The 19,683-nt window shown below is 40.1% G+C and overlaps 1 protein-coding gene across 4 annotated transcripts in view; it reads right to left on the bottom strand.

Annotated features, from left to right (window-relative positions):
- dennd3a (DENN/MADD domain containing 3a) overlaps nt 1-19,683 on the bottom strand; it is a 51,345-nt gene that overhangs the window by 16,700 nt on the left and 14,962 nt on the right. For 3 of the 4 annotated variants that reach the window (XM_088601794.1, XM_088601796.1, XM_088601793.1), the window contains exons 4-15: nt 16,486-16,601; nt 14,107-14,246; nt 11,223-11,334; nt 9,419-9,538; nt 7,988-8,206; nt 7,107-7,213; nt 5,742-5,897; nt 4,350-4,446; nt 4,097-4,200; nt 3,436-3,617; nt 1,751-2,275; nt 860-952 (exon numbers count right to left, since the gene is read on the bottom strand). In XM_088601794.1, the coding sequence (XP_088457920.1) occupies nt 860-952; nt 1,751-2,275; nt 3,436-3,617; nt 4,097-4,200; nt 4,350-4,446; nt 5,742-5,897; nt 7,107-7,213; nt 7,988-8,206; nt 9,419-9,538; nt 11,223-11,334; nt 14,107-14,246; nt 16,486-16,601 (1,971 nt within the window). The remainder of the gene's footprint in view (nt 1-859; nt 953-1,750; nt 2,276-3,435; nt 3,618-4,096; nt 4,201-4,349; nt 4,447-5,741; nt 5,898-7,106; nt 7,214-7,987; nt 8,207-9,418; nt 9,539-11,222; nt 11,335-14,106; nt 14,247-16,485; nt 16,602-19,683) is intronic. The other variant, XM_088601797.1, reaches the window with a different exon arrangement.

Genomic DNA, 19,683 nt, shown 5'->3' on the forward strand with positions numbered 1-19,683 from the left:
TTTTTTTAATTCCAATTGAACTCTTCTGCCTTTCTGCTTTTTTTTTGTTCAGTCTCTTTAAGTTCTCTTTTATACTGACTTGGAAAATCGCTTTTTTTTTTAAATAGCAGAATACTTGCTGCAAAAATGAAGAAAGCTCCACGGCCGAAACGTTGTTTTCTTTCTTCTCTTTTCAGCATGGAATAAACCTATTACTTGTTCCTTTGCAGCCTACGCATGCTGACGCAGCTACCCACCTGAACTGATACAGATTATGTACAAATATGTACTGTATATATAAATACACGTTTACTTGTGTGGGGCTTTTAAAACATGCATGGTGCCATCTAGAATGCTAATCCAAATCCAAATACTACAGGATATTTGAAAGACAAATTAAACCAGCCAGTTCAACTTCCCTGTCTTGGCTATGAATAATCTGAATTTTGTACACAGTACAGTGTTTGCAAGAAACAAAAGCTGACCTACTGTTGTTATAAAACTGTTTTCCTTCCTCACAAATTTCAACACGGATTTCTCTGTGCATGACATTAAATTGAGACCCAACATATACAATAAAACACAGGAAATACACAAAACTCTTTAAATAAAGCCCAAACACGGCTGAGAGAAAACATATTAGTTCAGAAGCTGACGTGTAGCAATGCAAACACTGCAGAGAGAGCACAAATGTTGAAAAACAAATTATTTTGCGTGTTAACAAAAGGCCTGGCAGCAACAAAAGTGTAGCAAAAAAAAAGCTAACGCAGACTTCGAAAAGCAAACAGAAGGACTGGTGAAAGCAAGCGACCCTCCCATTCCCAAGCTGTGATTCAGACAGGCACAGCCACTTTGCAAGCCTCACATTTGCTTTGCTTACCATCCAGAGACGAATCAAGGTAAAATACAGATTGCGAAGATGCCCTCATTGCTGCATCCAGACCTTGCCAACTCAAGCCACTCTTAAAAGATTCTAATGAAGTGGATTAAGGGACAGTCAGATTTAGCATTCTATGCACCCATTAAGTAATCACATGTATATGTATGATAACATAAATGTGTATATACATATATAATGTGATTGCATATATACATGCTGTATATATGTGTGATCAACAGCATACACAAACACATATACTGTACATAAGTCACTGATTTTGTAGGAAGTTGCAATCATAATGTAGCATGTACTGCAGGCTCATTAGAAGGGCAAATCAGGGCTCTCGGTCGCCTATGATTTAGTTGGTAAAAGCTTGCAATAATCACCTCAAGCACACATGATTATGACACAATGAAAAAGAAAAATTGGCAAACAACGTAAAAGATTACATCTGTTCAGAACCAAACAACGACATCACCTGAAAGTGAAATAAACGGAATTGAGCAATTTACCATCTTATAGTAAACTGAACAACCAGGTCAAACAAGCATACTTCTGCCTGCATTCCATACACAAAGGCAATTTAGTTCCTGATTGCTCATTCCATTTCTCATTGTCTTCTGAAGGAATTTGAATTATTTGAACTCTCATGTCCTTTCATCCACTACTCATCTCTTCCTCAGGAATTGCCAAATCATGGTCAGAAGCCAGAAAAAAAAAAGTCAAATAAAATGACTGGTTGTTAACAGATCAAGAAAACCTTACAAAATAAGAACAAAAAAGCAACAGCGCTCCTTGTTTTTCTGACCATTTCCAATTCAGCCCTGAGGCACTCTCTTTTGAAATATCTTGGTTCTCCGTAAGACCTGTGAGGAACCCCCTCCCACTTACCGACAGTCAGCGCATCAAACAGGCGATGAATTGTCCCGACGTCCTTCACTATACCAGACTCCTGGATCCGCTTGACGAAATCCTCCAGCTGCATGTGCTTCTTTGGGAGCTCAAACTTCTTGACGTGGTCATCCGACTTCACCAGGTCCCGCTCGTTGTCTTTTTTCATTTTGCTAATCAGCCGCTTCAGCTCCGAGCGCTTATCGGCTTGGGCCCGCTCCTCCCGCGCCAGGGAATCCACCAGGTTTTTCACCAGGTCCGTGGGGAAGATTTCGATGTCCGTCTTGTAGAGGTTCTGGAAGTCGCTCAGAGCGTCTAGCTTCTTCCCGCTGATGGTGTTGATGAAGCCCCGCAGGTAGAAGTATCTGGCTAGGAGGGTGGAATTCTCCGTAGGCACACTGGCAATAGCCTTCCCCAGCAGGCTTATCAGTTCCGAGTAATAGTTTTGGACATAATGGTAAACTAAGGGCGCAGGGAACTCTGGGAGCTTAAACAGGGTGATGGGCATCTTGGGAATCATAAGGGCTGCGCAGAATGTATAGATACATGGAGAAAAAGACATAAAGAGAGAACACAACCTTCACACAGATTCAAGCATAGTGAAAATACCTCTTAGATTTGCTAAACCATTCACTTTGTGGCAGTGTTACTTCTTGGGGAAATAATAATTATAAATAGGTCAATAATTTCCACACTCCAAGATGAAAGAACTTGAAGCTTGAGGCCACCTATCTTAATGCCATAACTGCTTCTGACAGAAAACTGTCCTCTTTGAGAAATTCACTTATTAATCTCATTAAAATTGCACAGATTTTGTAGGCGTCTACATTTTGTTGAAATTCAGTCAATCCTTCTACATTCAGTTGGAGTGGCCTTTTCACCCATGAGATGTACAGTAGCTTATAAATACTTCAACAGTAACAAAGTTAAAACCACTTAGGCAAATTAGTCCTCAGGCAATTGTTTGTCTTACAGAGGGTTTCTCTCAAAACTCCCAAAATGTTTACCTGTACAAAAAAGGAGGGGGAGAAGGAAGTCACACTCCAATGAGAGATTGTAGTATGACAAGTAATACAGGACAGAGATCAGAGACATAACTTGTAGCCTGTATACTGTAATCCACACCCACGTGACACATAAGCTAAATGTTAAGACGTCACAGTCGACTTCCTTAGATTCTGAGATGAACCATTAAATGAATCATGTAATTCTAACATGGACATGTGCTTGCAACTAAATCACAACTTCCGGGTTGGCGTCCAGAGTTAAAACTGCCTTTCGACTGTAAGTCGGACTTGTTTCGCGCAAATACGCTTGGAACGACCCGTACTTTCATCTATCCATCCACTTCCTAACACCTTCTTCCAATTCAGGGTCACAGGGAAGCTGGAGCCTATTCCGGCAAGCAAAGGGCACAAGGCAGGGTACACCCCATGCTAGTTCATCGCAGGGCAAACCGACACAAACACAGACACACACACTCTCACACCAGGGCCAATTATCCCAGAAGCCAATTAACCCACCAGCACTTCTGTGGATTGTGGGACGAAACTCACACGAACATGGGGAGAACTACAAGCACCCCAGGTCCAGAACTGAACCCAGGGCGGGAAAGACACTACGTTTCAAAATTAACCCTAGTCTGAAAAGAGTCCTTTTCGACAGGGAAAAAGGTAATTTACTACCGTTCTCTGTGCCCAGTTTCTTGAGTGAGGCCTGTCTCACTGGGAAGCCCACAGTCCTCTCCTCTTCCAGGTTCGGCATGCTCATCCCCAGGCGCTTGCTCAAGCGATTCTCAGGACTGCTGTACTTTCGAGCCATTTCTTGCATGGTAGGCCTTCGGGGAGAGTCCATTGAGGGCTTCACTCTGTGGGGTAACCCAAAACATAACTGCAGGAGCCCTCTCTTATTATTTCCTCCTGCTAGTGTCTCAGGGTAAGGCAGGCCCTAACTAGGCCTCACACAAGATTAAATTATTGGTTTATTTTTCTTAAAATATCAGCAGAAAAGACAAAAGTACCAAAACAATTTGGAGTCAGAAAACTACAATTTAATGTAGCCTAGTAATGGGAAAACAAAATCCGTATTCACTAGGAAAAAAATCTCAATTTCTTTCTCAGGAACTGCTGTCCCAGGAATTGTAAGAGAATAAGGCAGATGAAGAATACTAAAGTTCACCTAACATGTCTGAATGTGCTGTCCATAAGCAAACCAATTCTTGAAATAAATGTTGCTTTATATGTTTTCGATCTCTGCATACTTGTTAAATACTCTGTATTACAGGGGAGACACTGTATTAAGATGCACCACATGCAGATCTGTTTTATACAATAACCTGAGAATCACCTATGGGCTTCCGATCGACTGCTCAGCTCCATCCGACTGAAAGCGTCCATTTTCCTGCTGAGCCGCGCTTTCAGGAAGGAATGAAATATGTGCGTCTCTAAAACCTGAAAGAGGACAAGGATTTTCTCAATTTTGTTTACATGAAATATGTCTGTAGGAGATCCAATGAGCTTGTGTTAATTAACTGCATAGTGTGGTTTGATATTTAAAGTATTAAAAATACATTTTAAAAAAATATATATAAAAATATCACCTTTTCGTAAAATGGCTGGTCCATTGGTTCTCGGGACTTGAGAAATTCTTCACTGTTAAACACTCTGTGTTCATAATTCAGATGATCATTGACTTCCCTAGAGAGGGAAACATCATCATTCAATCTCCCTGTAACTGTCAGTAATGGCTTTTTTTTCACAAACCGGTGTTAGAAGAGGGGTAATCGCAAGTGGTTCATCCAAGAAAGGTACCCTCTGAGAGCACAGGTTGTGCCATTTAATGCTGATATTGCCAGTCTGAGCCTGGATTGTGACAAATGTGTCAAAATGACGGTGTCCATCTGGCAGTGTGCTGCCTGCTGGGTGCTTTGCTCTAATCGAGAGTCACAGATCTGCACCAGTCAATGCTGACTCTTCATAAGGAATACCAATGTGTAAATCACGTCTGTGATTTACTGGAAGAGTGAGTTAGAAAAGTTTAGGAATGAATTACTGCACACAGGGGAGCAATTCTGTAACTCTCATGATTATAGTACCAGCCCACATAAATGCAATGTAAATTACATGGTTCTTTTATGGTTTGTTTCGGTTCCCATCCAATTTGTTTCACTACTGTACTTTGCTATCAGGTAGTCAGAGGGCAATCTTACGTGAAACTCAGTGCCTGTCAGGGGGAGACACAAGTCTGTTTAATTGGGATGGCTGTTTACATTTGGGAGGCAACTGCTACAGATGCCTCTGTCCTTTTATTCAAGTTTTAATTTTCCTGCGAGGACACGGGGTGTTAAAAGTTACGTTGAAAGCTACGTTGGTTCAGCGGTATGAGAAAGTGAGTAATACAGATGTCACAGGAAATTGCCACACAGGAAGTACTGTACTAGCTAGACACAGCTAGAAAAAGGGGAAAATAAAATCAACACTATAGTACAGGAGAGCAGCTGAGGTAGGGGTAAAATCTGCAGTTTCACTGTACCTTGTTGCACTTGATATATTCACTGGCTAAAATAATAGGAAGCCCTCAGACAAATGAATAGGTTCTGTCAGTGACAAGCAACAACGACAACAATAACAACAATTATAGTAACTACTACTTTAATTTATACAGTGCCTTTCCAAACCCAAGGATGTTGTACATTGTGATAAAAAGACAAAAATGCACAATAAAAAAGTAAAAGGCAAAAATTAAAAAGAACATACAGGATAGAATGCAAGGAAATTAGACACAGGCCCCAGTCAAAAGGTGACGTTTGAGTGTCTATCTGAAAAGAATATGAGAATATGTCTCTCTCGAAGAGTCGGAGGAAGAGCATTCTATAACAAGAGAGCAGTGACAGAAAAGGCACAAATACACACTGGGAAGCACTTGCTACTCCATTTAGATGCACACTTCCCATAACAGTGGTGCAGACAGCACTGTGTGAAGGGGGGCTTACCTAAGGATATTGACTATTAGCTCTAAGGTAACCTGCTGGATTTCACGATTCAGCTTCTGCTGCCACTGTCTTCTCTGCATTCTCAGGTCGTTCATGTCAATGGTGGTCCCCAGATGAGACAGCTCCAGATCGTAATGGACCTGAAGCCCCGCGTGCCTGCAACCAGAAGGGAGAAATTATACAAATGAGTACAATTCGGTTTTCCGCTATGTTTTACATCCATTTTCAATGCTCTGGTTTCAATTTGAATTACACGCCACATCAGTGAGTGTGGAGGTCTGGGGTGGATGAAAATCTTCGCTTCGTGTGAAAATGTTAATGAGTACAAGTTTCTCTCCTGAGTGAATTGTTGAAATGTTAAAAAAATGTAAAATGTATAAACTTGTTTAAAATTTCAAAATGTTTTAAATTAAAAGTTGACTCCTAAATTATATTTGTTAACAGACAATGGTCCTTTATGGTCTGGTACAGCATTTACACTGAACCAGAAACCATAAAAATATCAGCACTTGACAATAGTTACATTCTTTCTTGTGATTCTTTTCTTTGTAGGGAAATCACACACACAGGGAAAGTTCCTAGACAGGTTTTTTTTCTTGGCCAACTTAATTGTCTTGAGTGAAATAAAAAATACCAATGCTACCAGACTGTAATGAAGGAATGAGAAAAGACTGCACTCAAATGGACTTTTAAAAATCACCAAATTCAAATTCTTGTACAGATTTTACTGTACATGCTCACACCACAAACTCAACCACAGCCACGGATAATGATTCGCGTTGACTATATGTTTTTCTACCCTAAGTACAGAGCTACTTTATGTGTGGTAGATACATTCCAGGGCATGCACTGCATTAGCAATTGAACTTTTCACCAGCAACTTTTGTAAAGCAATGCTAAATAAGGAAATACTTTTGAGTTCATTAAAGAAGTCCCAAAAGAAATGTAATGTTTTTGCAGCACATCTGTCTTTCTGCAGAGCCATATTCCCCCTTATTAGCTAGAAACTGCATTCATTTGCACTTCCTAACATACTGTACCTACAGTACTGTATGACCTGTTAACAATACATAAACCCATCTGGAAGAAATGGCTTTATCAGCTTACCATGCTGGCCTGTGATTTTTTTTGAAAACCTGAAAAATTCCCAGTTTTTTGATAGCACAAACCTGTTATTGCTTTTTATAGAGAGAGATAACAGTGGTTAAAGTGATAAAACCTAAAATGAACTGCCAAATTGGACATTTGACTGCATAAATGCAATGTCAGTATAAGGATCACTGTGCATACAAAAGAAAATCTACAGAATATAAAAAATCTCGACCCATTCGCCTCCAGGAAATTTAGAAAAAAAACTTTTCGTACCGTCTCATGAAACAGTCTGCTGAAGCCAATGGCATGGATGGGATGTCTGTATTTGAAGCAAATATTGTGCCATTGTCAATATTTATCAAAATCAGGTCATTTGTCTCCTGGAAGATGAAATAAAACACAGAAGACTGATCAATATGGATGCTGACTCTAAAGGTTGACTCTTGCTACAGCATTACAGGTAGTGTAAGATGCCACGAATCAAACAAATAATAGAAAAGGGCAATGTACAAAATAGGAAAACACATTTTATATTAATAGTAAATATTAAATATTAAAGTAAATATGTGAACTTAGAGTTTATGTTAGAAATATACAAAAGGAGTACGATATGCATTAAATGTTCATCTTTATGAAAAATCTGCTCTTTTAATGCCAGTGTAATGGTTAAGCATATTTTTTGTATTCGCTTAGAAATGTCAAATCAGTTTAAGAGCGCAAGGACTGCAACCAGCGGATGGCACAGTGGTTAGCATTTCTGCCTCACAGCGCTTCAACCCTGGGTTCAATTCCAGACCCGGGATGCTATCTGGGTGGAGTCTGCATGTTCCCACCGCATTTGTGCAGGTTTCCTCCTTGTGTTCCAGTTTCCTCCAACAGTTCAAAAACATATTGGTACAGTAGGTTAATTGGTTTCTGGGCATATTGGGCGTGGTGAGCATGTGTGTGTGCCCTGTGATGGACTGGTGTCCCATCCAGAGTGTACCCTGCCTTGCACCTATTGCTTGCTGGGATAGGCACCGGCGACCCTGAATTGGAAGAAGGGGGTTAGAAAATGGATGGATGGAATGCAACCAGTGCTGAGCGGTTTTAGTTGTCATCCTGCAGAGAAAAAACTGGGAGAGCCTTTCTTAGCCGAAAGCGTACTGCTTTACCGCTTCGACTTCTTCCAAGTGATCGATGTGGCAGCCCATGAGGAAAGAGGTCGGCGCCATGACGAAATCCAGCATCTGTCTGGAGAGGATGGGCACGAAGGTGTGCTGCCACTGCAGGGGGTGGATGTACAGCATGAAGCACTGCGACACCAGCGTGAGCAGGGCCCAGTCGGAGGAGAAGAACACGATCCTCTGCTCCGTCAGGAAACACGTGATGATCTGGCCGCAGAAAAAACACACACGGACAGCCGTTCGTCAGCGCTGAGCTGTACATCCAGTCCTTTTAACCTCCCTGCCTGTGAACACGTCTTCATTTTCCCAAAAATAACGTCAGTTTAGAACTTACAGATACAGGAGAAATTACAGGTGAGGGGACGCCATTGGAACCCATCTTGATTGCTGCTACTGTCTTATTAATCCAAGGATTTCCCGCCTTTTTACAAAGTATCCCAGGGCATTGGCTTCAGTAATACGGCTGGATAGATTATTCCAGTCAGCAACACTTTGTGTAAAGAAATTGGGAGGAATGCTTAAAAACCTTTTCATTCCTCTTCTTAATGGAATGTTTTAATTTAAAAAAAAAACTTTCAGAAAGCAAACAAGTGTAACACTTCACCTAGAATTCACATTTTGTATCATTCCAAAATATGTTCCAAGATGTATTCTCCTAACTGTGCAGAATCTTCAGCACTTTTTGAACATACAAGTTCATAACATGGCAGCATGGTGTCACAGTGGTTAGAACTGTTAATTCACAGCACTGGGGCCATGCCCTTAATTCCTGGGGTGCTATCTGCATGGAGTTGGAAAGTTCTCCCCATGTTCGAGGGGGTGATCTCTGGGTGCATTTGTTAACTCTAAGTCTAATACATACTGGCAGGTGAATAGATACTGAATGCTAGTTCAGACACCAGAAGATTTGCTGCCTTTGTAGGTATCATCAGATCTGCTTTTTATTTTCTTCTGCCTGTGACAGCTGTTTAAGACAAGATGTACTGTAGGACAGCTACTCTTTAGTTGTGGGGTTTTGGTAACACATTCAAATTCACATCTGTGAAATGACCTTGAATGACCCATTGAAGATTGACCGCATATCAGTAAACCAGTGAAAAGAGTTTCAGAACCAATCAATACAACAGCCTCACTAATTCAGTCCTACAATTTTTAAGTGCAGTTCTAAACAATACATTTTCTGTCACTAGTGTGAAATACAATATTACCGCAACCTTCCAATTTACCCAATGGGAAAATATTTATTATTATTTTGTACTTCATATATCTAAATAATGTATTATAGATGTTTTTACATTAATGCTTTGCATAAAACAGGTATTTTTTTTTACAAAGCAAAGTAAACACCATCCTCAACTTCTGCTAGGACAAACCTCCCTTGTAAAATGTTACTATAGCTTATATTTTTTTCATTCTTACCTGCAAAATCTGTTTGGCATTGAAGCACAACAAAGGAAGATGGAGATCCAAATCAACAGTAGGGTGATCCAAATCCTCTTTTGAAGGAAGCACAATCTGCAGAGGCTTCATATTGAACACCTAAATAAATATTAAAGAACATTAAATGTATAACATTTTTAAGAAGTTTAATTTGTATTTTTCAAAGCATGAAATACATTATAAAAATTAAACAGTATCCATTCTGCTCTCCACATAAAGGCTCCTCACCTATTCCCTCAATGGTACCCCCCTCCAAATGTAGTACAAATAGCTACAACTGAAGGATCCATAGTGTTGACAGGATCCAATCACCTGTTGTCACCCCACCTAGCAGTCAAAAGTTCCATATGAATAATATCAAGACAAGCCAGGATCCGGTGATCCCAACATAGGGAATGCAGGAGCTCCCAATGCAGAGCCAATATTTTTTTTATCTGCAGTCAGACTACTCAGATCTGTTTCCGCCCATTTCCGTCATCTAAGAAGGACACCCAACGTAAACAGGGCATTTTCCTATTCAGAATAATGGAATAATGGACAAACGGGAAGAGACTTGTTTCCAGGACACGAAACCTCTGGACACGCGCACAACGTGCGGATAAATGCGACTGGAGCATGGTCATGGCAGGAAGCAGAAACCGTCTTCATAAAATATCATCTTCGAGACTCAAATACCTTCCGTGAAGGAAATTTGAGCGGATCATTCGATGGTGAGCATTTTTGGAGACAGATAAGAAAATGGCCTTATCTGTAACATTCAAGCCCCTGTTCCAGACAGGAGATGCTGCTGAGAGTGTATGTGAAGTCCATAATAGAAAGACTTCAACAGAAGAAGCTGAAGAAACCCTTTCTTTTATCCCTGATATTAGGTACGGAGTATACGAACTCCCTCAAGGGACTTTTTAGGTACTGTACGCAATGCAGAAATGTCAGAATAGAAAGAAAGAAGAGATTGTAGTGCGACTGCAAATCCTGGGATGAGCAAAAGACAGGCTTTATGCAAAATATCTGTAGTAATATCATGTTCTTGTCACTCCAATGTGAGAAACAGGAAAGAAAATTACCTGTAAGGAGATTATGATGGTGCAAAACCAAACAATTGGCATGTCTTCTGTGAATTTCAAAGCCTTTCTACTGAACATCAGGTCTTTAAATAATTGTGTCATTATGGGGCCAAAACACACTCGACAGTATATCTAAGACAATATATCAAAATATAAAGACGGTAAGTAAGACAATATCTAAGAGGTAAATCAGATTTTGATGTCTTAAGGCTAGATCGGACTTTCTTCAAGTTAATGCCCAAATACAGGAGTGTCAACCAAAGAACGTTCAGAGAGATACAGAGTTCAACCAAAGAGACAATGCAAACCATATGCAAAGACATGCCATAGGAAAACATGTCATCTTCAGCAAAAGATTATAATATCATACATATAGAGGAGCTCTAAATTTTTAAATCACGAATGACTCTCTCTGAGTCAGGGCTGTGGTAGCTCTTTTCCAGAAATCAATAATGATTTGATCATGAGGGCTGAGGCAACCTTGAGCTATGACATTAAAATAAAATCTAAAATTAATATGGACAATACAAGTATCTGTTCTAAAGTCGAATTGCAAGTTACAAGCCCAAACAAAATTTCCTCCCAGGAAAAATAAATTGAATTGAAATTTGAAATGTCAGGAATCACCTCTTCAGTAAATTAGTGAATGGAAATGTATGGAGGTTTCAGAAACTTTTTTACTGATAGGTCTTACAAAAAAGCAGCCCAACAGTTCTCACCAAATGAAGTTGTCCAGGTGGGGGGGTTGGCACTAAGGCCAGTTTTGCAGCAAATTCCTTGACTCTGTCTTCAAAGTCCATCCCTCTGTAAGACTTCAGCTGTGCCACTAGACTGAAAAAAAAAGAAGGGAAAAGATCTCAGGGAGAACAAGTTGGAATTTCCGGTAATGTATTAGGTGTTAACTGATTCTGCCACTTCACATCTGGAGAGGAAGTTCCTCCTGGTGAGGAACTGCCCGTGTGGTTTCAAGAAATCTGCTTGTTCTCATTTTTCTGTACACATGCTTTTCGAAAACGCAAATAACAGACTTATCTAGTGTATGTCCTTCCATCTAATGCGGCCATCTGCTCAGCCAGTCGTGAGATAGTGTTTTATTCCATTACTCAAGCACTGTTATCCATACGGTTATTGATTAGTATTATTATTATTAATTTATTCAGCTAATACCTCTATCCCCAGTGATTTATTTCACAAAAGATTTAAAAATAGAAAAGTACAAACTACAAAACAGAGAAAATGCTGAACAGTGGATTCCAGTACAGAAATCAACATTATGCAATAAGAAAAAGAAGGTCAATTTTTTTACTTTTTCCACGTGCAATAAACTTTTACCTGTACCTTTGCAGGATACGCATACTAATACAGCCACTTAATTGAAATTATGCAATAAGATATTAAGAAGGAAAAACAACATAAGTTATAGCAAATACAGTGAACGGAATGATGGAAATAAGGTAAATAATTCTTTAAAATGTACTTTACGGGCCTCCTGAGTGGCTCAATGAGTACTGGCCCTTGCTTGGAGCACCTAGTGATTGTAATGTACTGGAAATTGCCTGTGCTCTATCATGAAAAGACAGCCTACTGCACAGCCACGTGCCTGGTAGCATTTTAAAATTATTTCTAAATGTACTGTAAATTGTAAAATCAGAGGCAAAGAACACAAACTTAAAAAGTGTGATAGAAAGGGACCTTCATGTGACCACCTGTTCAACAGTCAAGAAAATACTGGGGAAAAAAGTCTAACTTCTTTATTAAAATCCATCTAGTTGTATACACACTGTTGATTTTTTCTGAGCAGGGATATTCGTCTGAAACGCTGGGTAATTAGATTGGTTACATCCAGGGTCACACCTAATGATGAGTTTGGTCCTTTAAAGAAGATCAGGTGTGTTTCAGTGTTTTCAAATCCTAAAAATCTGTCTCCTAAAAATCTGGAGAGAAACACTCCAGAATCAACTGAATTTTTAGGGAATCCCGACAAGCACATGAAGTTATTAAATATAACAATACATTAATATAAACTGTTCACATATCAAAAGGTTTTAGTGACAAATTATTTCCGGCTACCCCATCATCAAAAAAATAACATGGATCTTTGTTTTCCTTTACAAGTCTTAATCAGATGTCAGGTGTGAAGCATGGAGAGCAGTAAAAGCAAACAGTGAAACGTTTGCAAATATGAAACCATTAATTTATTCACGCTCACATGGCTATTAAGCTTTCCAAGTGCTTTGGAATAAAGCTGTTAGAGCAGGTTCAGGCACAATGGCAGCCTTGTATGGACTACATTCCCCAGAAAGCTTTGGAGCATGAGCAGCCTCTCTCTGTCACCTGACCAGTTGCCAGATGACAATTGGTCAGGTGGCAGTTTAAAAAACAGAAAGCAGGGGCATTCCTGTTGGTCAATCTGCTGTATTAGAAGAGCAGGCAGATCTCTTTGGTGCACACTCACTGGAGGGGAGAGAGGACATGAGGAAAAAGACAAATTTGTGAGTTATAACAATTTGGAAGTGTTGTGAGGAGTCTAAGAGACAGACTTATTTTAGAATAATGTTGTGAAGTCTGTGAGAGAGGCAGATGTTTAAGTTTTGAGGCTGGTAAGCATCTTAGGTACCTGGCATAATATAGTAGTTTGGTGTCTTGTTTTGGTTTGTAGTGTTTTGATTTCCTATACTGCAAATTGTGCTAGTTTTGAAATTTATAGTTGTTCATTATCCCCAATTTGCAAAGATTTTGCCAGAAAATATACCCTAGTGGTTTGTTTAATTAGTGGTGCATGAGTTCTTTGGTCTCTGGCACAGCTTTGGTGGGAAAAACAAAAGACAAACTGGGTTAAACAAATATTTATTAATAATGAAAGATACATTAAACACAAAACATATACAATATACAAGTTATGCTCTTTACAAGTAAGGTGTCCCAGAGGCCTACAATATGTCTTGACCAGCCCAATATATCCTGACTAGAGGAAAAACCACAGACATTCACATCCTCTGTAACACCTATGAGTGAATGAAGAACCTATCGCCCTTTTCTAAAAATGTATTCACAAGCCAAGAGGCTACTTTTAACCAAAGTTCTTTATACAGGAAATCCATTTCTTAAAAACAATGGAATGGCAAAGTTATCTTAACATGGTTCATATACTTATCTGGTCTTTACAGATCTGGACAAGGTAGTCTTGCCTCGCACTTTCTTCTTTCTCTGTGTCCTTCTTTCTCCTGTCTTTTGTCTCTTCCCTTATCTCTCTCTATCTGTATTATGCTATGTTTCTGGACTATTGATTGAGACTTAATCATTTATACAGACCTTAATTACCCAAGGTAAACCAGAGATTGCTTTGATTGATGAATCTTGGACCCCTACATCTCACCAAACATCTCCTTGCTCTGAAGCTCTGGAAATGTTGACACTAGTTAGTTGCCACTGACCCTGAGATTGAAACTTCAATAAGCCATTTCCAATAGTTATAACAACTGTAGGAATACTGTACATCAAAGGCCTCATCAAAATGAACAAACTGCATACTGTACTTACTGTATTTCAAAAAGGCAGGAAGGCATATTTCTTAAAACAGGCTGTGATAAACGGGAATCTTACCATGAAAGGCAGTCCTTGAGGGCATTGTAGTAAGCGTATTTGGATATAATACAGATGCCAAAGGCAGTATAGAGTCGGGGAGCTCTGGAAGCAGACCAATGCATCTGCCCATTTTGATAGCAAACGGCATCCTGTGAGAACTGAAACATGAACAAAAGTACTGCACATTAGCAAGCAAAAATGCCCATTGAGCTCACCTCCCATCCAAAATTAAATCAAAAACCACAACCCCCCCCCCCCCCCCCCCCGAGCAAAGACAACTTTGGCCAAAACATCACAGTATTCTGCTTTCTATGTAAACCCCTGCTAAGTTCCATCTTTCATTTGATGGTGCACTTTTTTCTTAGATGTTTAATCCTTCTCTTCATTGTATTGGGCCCATTTAGCCACGTCAAAAGTGTGACAGGGCAACCAGCTCAAAACAGTGTTTGCTGGGCACTGGTTTAGCGTGGTAGTTGGAATCGCCGTACATTTTGGGAAATGAAGCTGAAGCTGCTTGCTCTCCTTCCTATAGTTTCAGAAAGTTAAGATTTATTTTTCTTCTTCCATTTCAGGAGTTTAGGATCCCCAGAGAGATAAAGAGCAGGGGTGGACCAGAGTCAGTTCTTTTCTTCCAAGGACTTTTAAGCTTTCTTTCATTCTCATTTTAAGTGGACACCAAATGAAACGGTGACTGCTGTTCCCTTGACAACCCTCATTGCTTTAGCTGGCGATTTCACACCCCTTCACCCTCCACGTTTGCCCTTTCAAGCGCCGTTTTATGAGGGACGCCTTTTAGCAGAAGCAGAATCTCCATGTGTGGCTTTTCAACTTGAAAAATTCTCACTCGTTGGTATGTTGAGGGTCTTTGTCACAACCTTTGAGGTCTGTTTCTCAGCTGTTTTACTCACACTCACTGCAGTTCTGTATTTTCTATCCAGATAGTAACAGGGTTCATTATGATTTCTTTCTGCCATTTGCTCGATGTGCTTTATTGCTAAAGAAGTACCTGCAAGCAGTATTTTTTATAAGACTGAATGCCTAAAGTAGCATTATCGGATCAAACGAACATGCAGTAGAATTCTCTATCGTACTTTTGTTACTGGTATGGTATCATGGGGATTTAGTGCACAGTTAGCTCTACTGCCTTAAGCCTCTTGGGTCCAGGGTTCACATAGAAAGTGCTACAGTCCAGAATCAGTGTTTTGTATGTTCTCCAATGGTCACACCTCTTTCTCGAGGTGCTCAGATTTCTTCTTTATAGGTTAATTAAACTGCTGTATAAGTGCTGTCTTGACTACCCCTCAACAGATAGTCTCCATTATTTAACTTGAAATGGCCTATTGTTTCATTTTCTCATAAACTATTTTAAGAACAATTTAGGGACAGTATCTTGGGAGGCTGGGATTTCGCAAAAGGAAACAATTGTTTCTCTAGATTTTAGCTTAAACACTTATCTTTTGCGTTTTGTTACAAGATAGCAAAGCAGGAAATAACCAAGCTTTATAAAAAGTTTTTTTTTCCCCTCTGGTATAATGATAGAGTAATAAATCAGCCCTAAACTTAGACAAGACAAATATTAACACCTCTATGTAATAGTTACCTATTACACAATGGTATAGAATTCTCTGTAATGTGCATTAACAATTAAACACCTTAAAAAGGCCAAAGAAAGGACACCTGCATCCTGGGGAAAAATGGAACTTGGCCAGAGTTGAATCTCACAAACACAGATGCCTGTATGTGAATGAAAACCAAATTGCCCTGTTCTAACAATGTGTTTCTATACTAAGAGAATGTTTACACAAAGAAAATGTTAATTTTGCTAACTCTTGCAATGCTCTGGTTACCTAGCCAGAATCTAGTCTACAAGACTACACATAAAGGATTTCCCATGTCGGTCATGCTTTGGAGGAAGTAGATGGTGTTTTCTCCTTCTCCCCCTGCCTCTCAGTCTTCCTACTCTCTCATAGGAGTCCCTTTCTTAGGTTGCATTTGTGTGTTGTCCACTCCTATGGAGGCTGGCTAAACCTTTCTATTGGCCAGTTACTGTTAAATGTCTATTCTTTAATATGGGGTTTCTAATGATTAACTGTGAAGTTAATTAACCAGAGTAAATCATTAGGAACTCTACTCAACTGTGTCTTTACCTATTTGCCTCCTAGCCCCAGGACAGCTAGGTAAATACAGGAAAAAAAAACACCATTCTGCATTCTGACCAGGGCAACACAGCAGGGAAATGCAAATGTTGCTAAACTTAGTTAGCCTCCAAATCATGACAATATACTGGAAATTTCCGTTACAAACCACCTCTTTAACCACCTCTTTTTTGGTTTTCATTAAATAAGTCGTCTTTAATGTTAATCATGAGCACATGCTATACTCATAAAATGCACACACCTGTACTGGCCTGTAGTATTGAACAACTGCTCCATAGGTTCTGGTCCCAAAGACGTCAGTGAAAACCAGGAAGTGGAAGCGGTCTTCTTTCAGCTCATTGGTTACTTGAAGCCCTCCTGATGACAAAGACAAACAAAGAGCAGTACGTAAGCACACAGCCATAGGTTTGTGTGGGAATGTTTCATTTTTTCCCCCCCAGACTTCCTGTAACCTGTAATCCTATATCTTTCTGTAAACATGTACATGTATGCAATGCCCTGACAAAAAAAGGGCTCACCCATTCCATTTTCAAAATCACTTTATCCAGTATAGTTTTAAGGGAAGAGCCAGCATCTCTCCTTTCAAGCAATGGGCGAAAACGTGAAAATGTCTTTCGCATTACTGCCCTTTCTACATTTTGCCATCTCTAGGCCTGTGGGCTGGATTTTTTTATACATGTTTCTAAAAGTGTTCATATATATGTTACACTCCACAACTGATTTTACTCCCTGGACAGGATGCCTATCCATCACAGGGCACACAGACACACTCACGTCAGGGGCAGTGTTCAAAGAAGCCAATTGATCTGCTAGCATGTCTTTGAATGGTAGGAGAAAACCATACCGGACTATCTGGAAACCCATACAAATGTGGGGAGAACGTGCACACTCCACACAGATAGCACCAGATGAACCCCGGGCCCTGGCACCAAAGCAGTCTCCACAGCTGAAACATTGTTTCCTTTCTTCTCTTTTCAGCATGGAAAAAACCTATTACTTGTTCCTATGCTGACCACTGTGCCACCCCAAATGCCACATAACAGAGAAAATGTACATTTATAATTAATTGGTAAACACTTAAGCATTAAAGTGAAAGAAATTGTACCATGCAAGAAGCAGCTAATGCGAATGTCTTTTGAATTACTGCCCTTTCTACATTTTGCTGTCTCTAGGCCTCTGGGCTGGATTTTTTGTTTATACAGTACATGGTTTCTAAGAGTGTTAATTAATACACTCTCATTTCCATATACTGCATGTTACACTCCATAGCTGATTTTAGTGCAATTCCCAAAGAAAATGCTGGCAAAGTTTTTCCCTTGTGTGAATCAAGAATTCCCATTAGCACTGCTGGAAATAACACCAATGTGGAAACGACAAAAGCTTGGCTAATTTCTTCCTCAAAATCCCCCTGGCAATGAATTCTGGGTCTGATCCAGCCTTTTCTTTTGTGCAGAAAAGTGTAGTCTTTTAAGTAAGTTTTGCAGTGTTTTCTAACATTTTTGGGGGGTTGGAAGCTGTAGAAGAATTACAAGGTTTTTAAAAACAAAAAAAGCATACATTACCTATATAAATTAGCTTAAGAATTTTTTATTAAGTATTCCTTGTGTATATGCATAACTGTTATATTATGTAATATACAGACCATAACATTTTTACAAAATTGCCAGCTTTTCTTTCAAAGCTATCCCCTCACCTTCCTTTTTGCTAAATTGTTTGGGCTCAACCTTCTAAATATACCAGCATGTACAAAAAAACTCAGTGGTAGTGTTAAACCTGAAATTAGCAGAGATGCATTCCCTCATAGCATACTGTGAGGTAGTGAGAACTGACTTGGTGAGAAAGTCACCATCTTGGCTCAAACCACAGCCCGCATGGTGTGGTCTTGATCCAAGATGGCTGATGCTGTTAATAGGAAAAACCTGATGTGAATGTGCTCAGTGGGATACCGTATGAGGGAATACTGTTCTCAGTATAGGCTCTACAGGGAATTAGCCACTCCTCTGGGCTAAATAAGGCTTCTGAGACCAGCTAGGTGGAAAGCAGTTTCAGTTGGTGTCTAGGCTACAGCCTAGAAGGAGAGAGAGTGAGAGCTCTAGAGATCCATTCTTAGAAACGGATAGGGCTGGCTTACAGGCCTGTGGGACTCAGTGACCAAGGGATGCTGGACCAAATACAGCTCAGGCGGTCCTGAGGGGTGTCACAGGCAGTATTTTTGCCAGGCTCAAGGGACTTGAAGTATACTGGCTATGAAACAAGGCGAGCCAGCTGAATCGGGGCAGACTGGAGTCACTGGTACATGGAGGAGTGGGCCATATTGTTTGGCAAGATAGCCTGGTACCTTCTCTCCGGAGCCGAGAGAGAAGAGTCTAGACGAGTCTGGATGGCACAGGTGGAGTCTTGAGTACTCCTTGTGCCTTACCAGCAGTAGACAGATGGCAGTCTCAAAGAGAGCCGAGAGAGAAAATAACACACCAGCTGCTGCTGCTGTGTCGGGGGGCCCTGGTCAAACAGGATCAGCCCAGGCGTAATCTTTAATTGTATAGCACATCTCAAGGCACTTTACAGTAGGTGTAAAATAAAAAATGTATAAGGATACCAAATTAAAAAAACAAGCATGTATGAAATGCAAGAGGCCATAGCTGTGGCAGAAGATAATGGTCACTAGAGCAGACACAGACACTAAATACATTTTTGGAGAGGCTTTTGAGTCGGGGTTTGAATGTGATCAGTAAGGTGGCACTTGGATATCCCTGGGGATAGAAATTGAGAGCTTTGGGATGCAGGAAGAGAAAGCCCTGTCACCCACAGAATGTAAACGAGCTTAGGGGAAAGACAGGTGACCGGAGTCTGACGAACAAAGGTTGAGAGTTGGGAAGGAGGAAGGTAAGTCAGACAGGTACTGAGGTGCTAAGCCACGTAGAGCCTTATAGCTGAGAATGAGGCTCCTGAAGTCGACTCAAAACCTAAAGGATAGCCAGTGCAAAGACTCCAGGACAGGTGTAATGTGATCACTTGCACATGACCTACATTCTTGCTGGTGAGTTCTGAATAGATCTGTTTGTTCAATTCTAATGAAAAGAAAAATGTTGACCAGCTTTTCTGCTTCTGTCAAAGAAAACATAGGACAGAGACTGGCAATATTTCTGAGATGGAAGAATGTTGTTTTTACAATATTCTGCAGATGAGGTTCAAAAGTCAATCCCAGGTCAAATCAACTCTAAATACTTCAGTTGTTTGAAATTTAAGCACAGTGCCATTCACAGATAAGGTTACTTCACTGGCTTTACATATGTAATGGGAGGTGCAAAGTAGCATGACCTCATTTTTGTTACAGTATAGGTAAAGGAAATTGAGTCATCCAGGGTTTTATATCATAGATGCAATTAGAATGCAGATGAAGTAGCTGTTTCAGGTTTAGTATGGACATGGAGGTGTGAAA

Source organism: Lepisosteus platostomus, chromosome 12 (assembly GCF_059453375.1).
Source record: "Lepisosteus platostomus isolate fLepPlt1 chromosome 12, fLepPlt1.hap1, whole genome shotgun sequence".
Lineage (NCBI taxonomy): Eukaryota > Metazoa > Chordata > Actinopteri > Semionotiformes > Lepisosteidae > Lepisosteus > Lepisosteus platostomus.